At 43.3% G+C, this 10,701-nt stretch overlaps 1 protein-coding gene across 1 annotated transcript in view; it reads left to right on the top strand.

The window, feature by feature from the left end:
• Positions 1-6,783: 6,783 nt before the first annotated feature.
• Positions 6,784-10,701, top strand: part of CABIN1 (calcineurin binding protein 1) — a 93,205-nt gene continuing 89,287 nt past the window's right edge. Inside the window, exons 1-7 of the mRNA XM_026037611.1 lie at positions 6,784-6,833; positions 7,263-7,355; positions 8,143-8,256; positions 8,425-8,559; positions 8,803-8,983; positions 9,673-9,802; positions 10,466-10,615. Of these exons, the coding sequence (XP_025893396.1) occupies positions 6,819-6,833; positions 7,263-7,355; positions 8,143-8,256; positions 8,425-8,559; positions 8,803-8,983; positions 9,673-9,802; positions 10,466-10,615 (818 nt within the window). The 5' untranslated portion in view covers positions 6,784-6,818. The remainder of the gene's footprint in view (positions 6,834-7,262; positions 7,356-8,142; positions 8,257-8,424; positions 8,560-8,802; positions 8,984-9,672; positions 9,803-10,465; positions 10,616-10,701) is intronic.

Below are 10,701 nucleotides of genomic sequence, written 5' to 3'. Positions count from 1 at the left end.
GCTCGTCTCCTCCATCGGCGTGGTGGGCTCGGCCGAGCAGAACCGCGCGCACAGCGCCCGCTTCTTCGACTTCCTCACGGCCGAGCTGGGCCTCGGCGCCGAGCGGTGAGTGCGGCCCGGGCCCTGCCAGCCCCGGCCCCCCGGGAAGGGCTTCTCCCTTCTCCTGCCCTCCTCATGGGGGTGCGGTTGCGCTTGGGCACTGAAAATCCCCGCGGAAGGGGAGAGGCAGGTGTGGGGCTGGCCCTGGCCCCGCAGCCGCTCTGCGCTCCAGCTCCTGGCAGCGTCGGGATGTGTGAGTGTGTGGGATGCACCAGAAGGCATCCCGGGAGGTGTCAGGAGGCCCGGTGATGTGAGTGGCCCCGTTCTCCATGGGACCCAGCGCTAACAGAGCGCCGGGACTAGGCGGCAAAGGTGAAGTGCTCCTGGATGGCGAGTGCCCACGGGCGGGTTAGGAGCCCGTGCAGGTAAAGACGTGGAGGGGGTTGTGCACTCTGACCAGCCTGGAGCACCTTGCGCTGCGTGTTTGGCACAGCTGGGACAAAACGCGAGCGCTAAGTGGTGTTCTGTAGAGCTGCACAATGAGCCAGGCAAAGGGCTGCAGCGAGGTTGTTCCTGAAGGTAAGTCCTGCCTCCCTCAGCCCTCCCAAGGGAATTCTCTTGTGCTAAGCGCATGAGCAGAGTGCGAGATGCTGGGTGCTTCTGAAGCAGACAGCTACCACCTGCAGTGTTCAAACCCAGCCCGCTTCTCTGTTTATGTGGGCAGCCTTGGCCACCCGTTTGAATGCTGCCCGTGCACAGCCGCTATTTGCTTCTGTTAAATGAATGCCTTGAGGTGGGAGTTGCTGAGAGCTTAGTGCACAGTTTCTTGCTTACTGCCCACTGGGTAGGGATAGTTCGTTGTAAAACAATAACTTCTCCTTTCTGTGTTTTTCTTATTATGTTTGAAAAGGATTGTCATCCGCTTTTACCCCCTGGAGCCCTGGCAGATCGGCAAGAACAGAACTGTCATGACTTTCATGTAATTCCACGAGACGCCCATTGGAACAAAGCTCTGGCGAACACATAACCTGGAGATGACCAGCACTATCTTCTTCTTCTTCTTCTTTCTTCCTATAATCTTATCTATGTAATTCTGAATCTTCCTCTGTGATTCTCTCCTGCCCTCGCTTCCTATGCATACATAGCCTAAGAGTGGGGCAATTGGCCATACAGATTTTATTAAAATGATTCAAGGTCTTTGTCTCAAGCTAGTCTCAAGCTAGAGTGGGCTCTCCAGATGCCCATAACCAAGACCCTGGTCATGGTGATTAGCAGTCTGGTAGTGGCCAGAGCCTTACTAAATGAGCCTCGACAATTGTCATCACTTGTAGCAGTGAAAACTTTAATTCCTTTATTGAGGACCACAGATGTACTGAAGTTTGTCCAGATTTCCCCACACTTTGCAAGGGAGAATGATCCTTCTTTCTAGTCTTCTGTACCAGCAGAAGGGTGCCAGGCTGGCTAAGAAGACAAACAATTACTCCTTCAAATTGTTCTATTTGCAGGTTCCCCATCTCCTGAAAGAGAAAGAGATATTGAAGAATATCTATGCATTTATACAATGGCTTATTTAAGGATCCATCAGATCTTGTGCTGTGTGTGCACACATAGCACAGGCTTCCCAGCATGTGTGACTTGCACAAAATTTTGTTTTCCACAAGGTTTTCCTGGTTGAATGTTTGTGTGCTGATGGCAGTGTGTAGTGGAAGAAGTTCATGCAGCAGCTCACAGTACTTTTCCTCACCCCGGTGTTACAGGCAGTGTTGACACAGTGCAGCGGCTGGCTGTGCTCCGGGGCTGACATTTTTGGCTTGTTGCTCTCTGCCCAGGAGGGTGGTGGTTGTGCACAGCTGACAAAAGCACCTCAATGGTGTTCTGCCTATTGAACCCAGCACCAAGGCACTGCTGTCACAGAATACCTCACTCTGGAGAGAAATGTGTTGGGTTTTGGGACCCTTTTGTTTTGTAACTGGAATATGTGTGAGATTTTGTTATAACAAAAATATGGTACTTTCATGTACCATAATCTCTGTCTTCCACTGCCTTAAAACAATTAAAACAATTATCAGTTTCCTTTCCATTTATTGACTTTGTCAGGTCCTAGACACAGAAGCTCAGAGAAACTAAGGGCATGCTGTTGGGACACGGAAATCCATAGGAACATGAGGCTGAAGGGCTTCTAATTCTGTTTATGACCTGAGGTCTCAAAGTAGTTGAAACTCTCTCTTCTGGTTGCTCTCTCAAATTAATTATTCCCTCTGCAGCAGAAATATCTTCTAGTCTGCAGAATCTCTATCAGATATATATTAGCAAACACAAATTTATGTATCAGGTTAGTTATGTATCAGATTAGACATTGATTGGGTCAATAAAATGTGTCAAAGTCTTTTTTGATAAGTGTCATTTTATTGGCTTACAACTTTACTTTTGTTTTCTCATTTCTCATTGTTAGGAGACAGATATCAGGGCTGGCAAGGTCTCTGCATTATTCCAGGTGTCTTCAATTAATAGTTTTTGCAATGAGGATAATAAACAGATGACCTGAGTATGAAATATACTTGTAACTCAAAAAGTACTGCTCTTTGCTGCAGGGGAGAGGGTGGAAAGCCACCATTTTGCCACTGGGATGCAGAAGGACTTGTTCATCTTGAGCTTAATTTAAAACATATAGAAAATTATGTGGCTTTAATTTTGGTCTGTGAAATGCTCCTTTTTTTTTTTTTTTTTTTTTTTTTTTTATTCCAAAATTGATATTTCACTTCTATTAATTAAACTGAAGGTAAAAAAAAGATAAATAATCTCTTGGTTATCGGCTTTTTTTTTTTTTTTTTTTTTTTTTTATCTTTGGCCGTCCTTCTGTTCAGTGAAGTAACAGGCTGGAATTATTGCCCAAGTCTTTGTTTTCTTTAGGGCCCGTGGTGCCCTGTGCCCCTGCTCTCCTTCCTGGCCACTGCTCGGCATTCCTGCAGGCTCTGTTCCTCCCTTTCCTCCTCAGTTGCTCCGTGTGGTTGCTCTTGCCTGGGACTGTCTTTCCCAGCATTGTTGAGCTGATCAGGCAGGGATAAGGGAGGAGAGGGAAAGCTTGGAAAGAGCATTTCATACAAAAATGCCAGAATTAAATGATTTCTGGGCTTCCTCCAACAGCCCAGCTACGGTGCCTTTACCCCAGGCAAATGGGACCTCAGTAAGGGAGAGGTATTTTTTGCGTAGGATTGTGCAAGGCTGACTGTGACTTCCTCACACGTTTCCATGTTTTATCTGCTTTCTGGCATCAGTCCGACAAAACATCCCGGTACACTGCAAAATCACAGTGAAAGGGTCAGGGAACGTCTTGAGAATTTCATGGTTCATGGATTTGCAGGTTTTAAATAAGTGAGCAGTTAAAATATTAAGCAGCAGCGCACAGAAACAAACAGAACCAGGAATCGTTTTGTGATATCTTCTTTGCTTATATTTGCTACTTGGAGAAAATCAGACACACCACCTTTATCTGGAACTCAAATATAATGCTATAAAAATATATAGATTGTTCTTTTTTATGGTATAGAGCCAGCCTGACAGTTAGATTTAGTATGTCCCAACTATAGTAGGTATTTTAAACCATTGTACTGATATTTGCAACTTTCTAGGCTTAACGTTTTAAGATTGACCAACAATCCTGTTCCCAGAAGTGGCGTCTGCTGGTTTGTGAACTCTGTATAGGCATGTTTGTGAATTCAAAGGCAATGACCTGATCTGGGAGACTGTGTAACCATTTCATAGCTTTAAAGCCTCTGAAGCAAGGACGAACTTTCTGCCTATTTGCAAAGGACAGAGAGCAAATAAGGCCTTGAGCAAGCTGAAAGGCACTACTGGCAGAAAGGTGTTTACACAATCATGATAGCTTTAAAGATATTTACTTAATCACGACAGCTTTTGAAGTTATTTTGCAGTGATAACAGTGTGGGGCTACTGTTTGTATGGATGGCAGCCTTGTTCTGAGCATATCATGATGGAAAGCTGGGACTCCCTCAAAGCCAATGCTGCACTTCATACATTCAGGATGATGTATGGGGTGATGTATAGGGTGGGAGACCTGTCTGCGATACAAATTGGGACAGCTTCAGGCTACTTAAATTCCTTTGCTTTTAATCAATATTCTAGAAAGCAACATAACATAGGTTATGCATAGGTTCCTGCATAGGAAACAGAAAGTTTCTTCTGGTCTGATTCCTACAAGCAATGACCTTCTTGTACTTGTAATACCGTCCTGCTTGCTATTCCCAGACTACACAGCTGCATTCCCTAGTCATCCTTCACTAGGAGCTTTTACAATAAAAATTACTTTAAATAAGTTTATTGAATGTAGTTTGATAACCAGATTTAAAAAATGCTATTTAGGCATGACTCACGCTAAACCAAAAGAGCCTGAAATGGGATCCAGGGGAGCTCTCCCGGGATGCCCTTCCAATGTAGCCTCTGATAGCCACACGGGCAATGGGACATTATTCCATATAAAGGCAATTACACTCAACCAGACCAAAATGAGGGGTTTTATTAGCTTGATAATGGTGTAGATAAATATTGTTTGTTTCTATTGAAGTAGTGTGTGAACATGTACCAAGGCCTGTGAGGAGGCCTTTATGGGGCCGAGGACGCCCTGTGCGTGTGACGCTCACACCAGTGCCACCAGCTCGCTTGCTGGTCACATTGTTTCCACAAGGATTTTTCTTTTTAATTGTTTGACTTGATGCCACCCTGACCCATGATGTCACCATATGAAACCTTCCCTGTCTCCCAGTCACGTAAAAACATGTTTCCATGTCTCACCACGGCAGACTTTAGGTGAGGCCATTAACTTTGGGATGATTTTCAAACTCATTGGAAAAACTATCTGAAATCTGTTTAAGGTTCTGTCAATTTTTTTTTTCATCTTTCTGTAAAGTGGAATAAAGCCATGCTCAAAGCTACTTGGAAAATATTATTCCTAGGGCCTTTCTCCAGCCCAATCAACTCCCTTCTGATTTGAGGGATCTGCAGGGCCATGAACAGCTCAAAAGAAGGAGTGGGCAGGAGGGGCAGGCCGTGCTGATCCCGCTGATGCTGCCTGAGGGACATGGGGACCTGCCCATGGGATCACCCCCAGCGCGGTGGGCTTGAAAATGAGCCCACAGTTAATGGCCTCTCCAGAGGGCTGCCTGCCCCAGCGGCCGTTGGGACCGTTGCGACCGTTGGGGCCCCTGGGAGACCTGAAGTGTTTCCTTGGTAACGCGAGCGCCCACCCTCACACCTGCCTCCCCGCCCGCCCCGCCTGGCCCCGCCCCTGTGCCTCCAGCGCTGCGATTGGCTGCGTTCGGAGCCGCCGTTCGACCAGTGAACGACCGCTTTGTTAGCGAGCCGCGCTCGGGGCGGAGGTTGCCGTGGAGACGCCGGGCGAGGCGCGTCCCGGGGCCGCCGCCGGTCGCGGGCGCCTCTCGCTGCGGAGCGGCCGGGGGAGCCCCGCGCCCCGCGCGTCCGGCCGGGCGCTGCCGCGGCCCTGCCGGCCCGGCCTCGCCTGCGCCCGCCGGCCCGGGGTAGCTGCTGCCGGGGGAGGCCGCGGGCAGCCCCGTGCGCCCCTGGGCTGTAGCTGTGCCCTCGGTCCCCGCTGTGGCCCTTCGGTAAGAATGGCCTCTGCTCCGGTGCAGCGAAGGTGGCTTTTCGAGGGCGAATGAGAGAGTGAAAACAAGCCCCTTTAAAGGAAGAGTGCGCCTGGGGGATACAGGTCCCGAGCACAGCAGCAGCAACAGCAGAAGTGATGAAAGCCCAAACCTCTCCCCCTGTTTCAGGCCCTGAAGTTGGCAACAGTTTGTAAGCTGTGAATAGCAAGGGAACACACACCAGTTCTCATTTCTCACTCTCAATTTCTGATCATGTTTTAAACTTTTAGGGGGAGAAAAAAAGATGTATTTTAAAGTCAAAGGCTTTAATAAGCCCTCTGATGATATGCACACCTGTAAAAGCCACAGATTAATAGTTAAGACTCTTATAACTGAAATCCTACAGACCAATTTGTAATACTTTAATATACATTCTTTATTTTTGACCACCCAAATGATACAGCTGTGTTGTTATAAAAGGGTTTAAAGTGGCATTAAAGTTTATTCTCAGATACTTACACTAATGTTACTCTCCTCCAAAGTTCAGGTTGCAGCCACATACAGTGCTTTGGTTTTAAAAAGTAAAAACAGACCCAAACAACCCTCCACCTGTCTGAAATGCTACAATAAAAGCCGTATGGAGGTTACAGCTGTGTCCTGTTGTTCAGCAGATTTAGCCTGTTCTATTTGGCTTTGTTCTCCCAACTTGTGACCCCCAGAGAGAAAAGCTGCTAAATGTTTGTTGCAAACTTCCTGCTTAAGCAAAAACGAGAATTAAAGTCGTTGTTTCTTTAAAGTTTCCTTGGCAATTAGCAATAGCAATTCAGTAATGTAAGTAAACTATGATTTACACTCCTTAACACCCCACGAGGCTTAGAGTTTTGAAAGCTGTGCTGAAGTATTGAATATGCTTGATATTTTCTCTGGCTTAAAACTAATTTGAATGTTGTTGTCAGTTCTTAAGTGGTAGGACACTTTATGTCTTGCAGAGCTGTAGAGGATATGACTGCCAGTTACATTGATGTTGATTAAAGTTGCTCAGCCTGTCTATTATTTTTGAATATTTGAATTCTTTATGAACAGAATAAATATTCTAATTCCATTTGTTTTTCAGATCTGTTCATATTTAGCACTTCTTCCTGCTCCTGGAGAGCGACCGTTAAAATGGCTCTGAATATGGTAAGGGGATATTCCAGCTCAAGGGTTTTATTAGATGTTTTGATAAAAAGAAAACCAGAAACTTTCTCCTACCCCAAGACTAAGATTAAACTGACATAGTAAGAGTTATTGTAAGTATGGATAAATTGAGGAATTTGCAGAATCTCCTTGTAGTGCTTATTTGCATTCTAAGGAAGCTCTTGCTTGAAAGATGCTTGAAATTTTAAGCTTGGTTTTTCAGCTGATTTTTGAAAAAAATGCAGTTTTGTCATATGATCATTTGCAATTAATGATGCTTGAATTCATTGCTGTTCTTGTAACAGCATGTGCGGTATTAGAGATTTCACAATATTGCAAAGTAAATTAAAAATAAGAAAATCCATGTTTTTCAAGAGAACTGAGATACATGTAGATTTAATGTTCCTTGCCATGTCTTGATTACTGTTCTAGATGCGAATTGCAGCACTGAATGCAAGCTCCACAATTGAGGATGACTATGAAGATAACTTCAAAAGTCATAAGACACAGACAAAAGAAGCTCAAGTAAGGAAACTGACCATTTTCTTATTGGACATATCTGATATGAATTCTATGCTCCTTTAATCTGTATTTCCAGGCATTTATTCATGTTTTCTGCTTAAGAAAAGTCTGTTAATATCTCTTGAAGTTTTCCCTTAGCATGCTAAAACTTCACTGAAATGGGCAGTATTGAGTTATTAAGGTTAATTCTCTGCAATACTAATAAAAACTTATCGTACTACAGTGCTTTCAGTATAGATAAAAGGGAACTGGTGTGTTGGACTTGAATCTTCAGTCTGTTCTGTGGTGTGGGGTACCAGTTATGCTAATGTTAAGGGTATGCTACAGATCTGTAGCAGTATCAACATACTGCAGAATGTTTTGGCTGCTGGACAGGCTGAGCAGTGAGGTAGAACAAAGGAAATATCTTTTTTTAATCACATGGATCTCCATTTTTTGGTGCAGGCAGCCATCAGGATGCTGAATAGATGCAGGTGGGGTTTAGACTTTTGTTTTAAATCCTTTTTTGTCTAAGAATTGGATCTTAGAGGTTGATCACAAAGGGAGATGAAAACTTCCATTTTGGTGAGCACAGTGGGGTTTGTCTCTTTGGTTGCCTGTCAGCTTCATTAAACTCACAGAAACATGGTATCTTTTAGAACTCTCTGCCTTTGTCAAGCTAAACTTAATGCAAAGTTCCAAAACTCTTTGTGAGGGGACTGGTAAATAACAGCACTGCTGTTTTTCCAGAAGTCCTCCCAAAACCCCATGAAATAAATGCAAAACCGATCCAATCTTGTTTTAAACCCAGGAAGCAGAAGCTTTTGCTCTGTACCATAAAGCTTTGGACCTCCAGAAACACGACCGTTTTGAAGAATCAGCTAAAGCTTATCATGAACTTCTAGAGATTCGTCTTCTGCGAGAGGTTGGTAAAATTTAGAGAATGAAAATAAAAAGAAACTGTTTATATATATATTTTACTGGTTAACTAGAAATGTCAGTGTAATTGACAGGTTATTTGCTGCCTTTTTTTTTTTCTATCTTTTTTCTTCTCCAAACTAGTTCCTAGGTTGTGTTTTTTTTTCGTTTCTAGGCAGTTCTTCCTGGTGATGAGAAAGAAGGGCTGAAGCATCCAGGCTTGATGTTAAAATATTCCACTTACAAAAACCTAGCACAGCTGGCAGCCCAACGGGATGACTTGGAGACAGCCATGGAGTTTTATTTGGAGGTACAGTTGAAATAAGAGTGGTGCCTCAGTACTTACAAAAACTGAACCAAATACAGAGGTACTCCATCCAGCATACTCCATATTTGTGTGAATTCTTAGTACTTCTAGACATTATATGTCATAACTTGCCCACCATTCAGTCCCCATGCCATTACTGGTCCCGTTGAAGAACAAAGCAATGCTAATCCCCACGGACAAGCACGTCTTAAATGCAAATAATATTATATTTGTTATGCCTTCTAGGCTGTAATGCTGGACTCTACTGATGTCAACCTGTGGTATAAAATTGGCCGCGTAGCAATAAAACTAGTCCGCCTGCCTTTGGCTCGTCATGCCTTTGAAGAAGGTCTCCGATGTAACCCTGACCACTGGCCTTGTCTAGATAACCTTATCACGGTCTTGTACACCCTTAGTGACTATACGAGTAAGTATATTTGCATTTCCTTAAGTTCATCAGAGCTGATCACAAATGGTGAATTAAAGAAAGGAGAAAAGGAAAGAAAACTGTTAGACTTCTGTGTTCAGTCAGGAGTCAAGTAGATGAATATCACTAAAGAATACATTGCTGTTGGAAAATGCTTGAAATGGACTTCAAATCATATTGTCATAGATGAAATAAAAATTGAAATTATTTGAACTTTTACTCTATAGTCTGTCCATGTTGTTAGATCTTCCATAAATTGTTTCGTATTATAGGGCCTGACCCTGAGCTCTCCAAAATCTTAGAAGGTTGTATTTCACCTTAGAGCTTTTGGGACCTGGTCCTACATAGCCAGAACTGATCAACATAGAGTGTTTTAGTTCATCAAAGAAACAAACTGTTTACAGACAACATTGAAATGTAACTTAGCTTTTATTGCAGAAAGGATGCAAAATTTCTGGAGATGTATGTCGCTCTGGAAGCTGCAGGAAAAATCAGGAGCTGGGAGGTCTTGAATTCATTATTCAACAGAATAGTGACAGCTTCTCTTCCTTTTTTGTTACCACCATTGGTCTATAGAAATACTATATTTAACTGGTGTTTAGTGGTTTATATTAAACCCCCAATTCAATGGGAGCTTTTGAATGAGCCAACGTGACAGATTGACGATTACATTTTTATTTCCCTGTCAGCATGCCTGTACTTTATCTGCAAAGCTCTGGAAAAGGATTGTCTGTACAGCAAAGGGCTGGTTCTGAAGGAGAGGATCTTTGAGGAGCAGCCATGCCTCCGGAAAGATTCCCTGAGGATGTTTCTCAAATGGTGAATCCTATAGTCTATACAGTATTTGTGGTGTGGGAAGAGCTGGTGATAGGGAGTTCTTTAAGCTGAAAGAATATGCTACTGGCAGAATGTTCTGCAATAGTTGCTGGGGGTAGGGAGGATTCATGTAAAGGGAAGAAATTCTGTTTGCTGTTACTGACTATATCATTTTTAATCCCTCTTACTTTGTTTCATTTTATTTATGCATTTGTAGCCGGTATCTAAAGCATTCACATCCTTATCTGTTTTGTTAGAGCTGCTTCTCTTCCTAAATAAAATAAAAAAAGAACAAACAAGCAAACAAAAGCCCCCAAAACAAAAAACAACTTTTATGTGATAAAGTGAAATTGCTCAGAGTTACACCTTGAAATGAAAGGAATTTTTCAGCCATATATATTTTTTGATGAACCAAAACTTTGAGCTATCAATGTTCAAAAAGAAAAGCAAAGCATCCTAGAGAGTCTCTATTTCCCTTTTAGTTTTTTTGGGAAGAAAGATTCCTCATGAGGAGCCTTTCCATATGCTTGCTGTAAAACTGGTAAAAATGTTCTTTGAATGCTAGTTCCAACACTGTTTATTTTTGCTACACTGTAGGAGAATCACAAATGGTTATCTCCTGCTTCAAAAAGATTTAACTTGTCTTCATTTCTTGTTATTTCTTAGTGACATGTCTATTCATAATGTAAATGTGAATGCAGCTGAAACGGGAAGGATCATGGATGAAGCGCTGGAGCTACGTAAGAAGAGACAGGCTTTGCTCGTGCGAGAGAGAGAACCAGACCTCAAGCTTGTCCAGCCAATTCCCTTCTTGACGTAGGTCTTCCTGTTTTCTTTTTGCCACTGTTTTTTTTTTTTAATGAAGCCACTTAGGCTGACCACTGTGGTTTACCTCAAATTTC

Source organism: Nothoprocta perdicaria, unplaced genomic scaffold (genome assembly GCF_003342845.1).
Source record: "Nothoprocta perdicaria isolate Ctin4 unplaced genomic scaffold, notPer1 scaffold_2, whole genome shotgun sequence".
In the NCBI taxonomy this organism is placed as follows: domain Eukaryota; kingdom Metazoa; phylum Chordata; class Aves; order Tinamiformes; family Tinamidae; genus Nothoprocta; species Nothoprocta perdicaria.
Note: the sequence above shows the minus strand (reverse complement) of the source record. Positions and strands in the feature narration are given on the sequence as shown.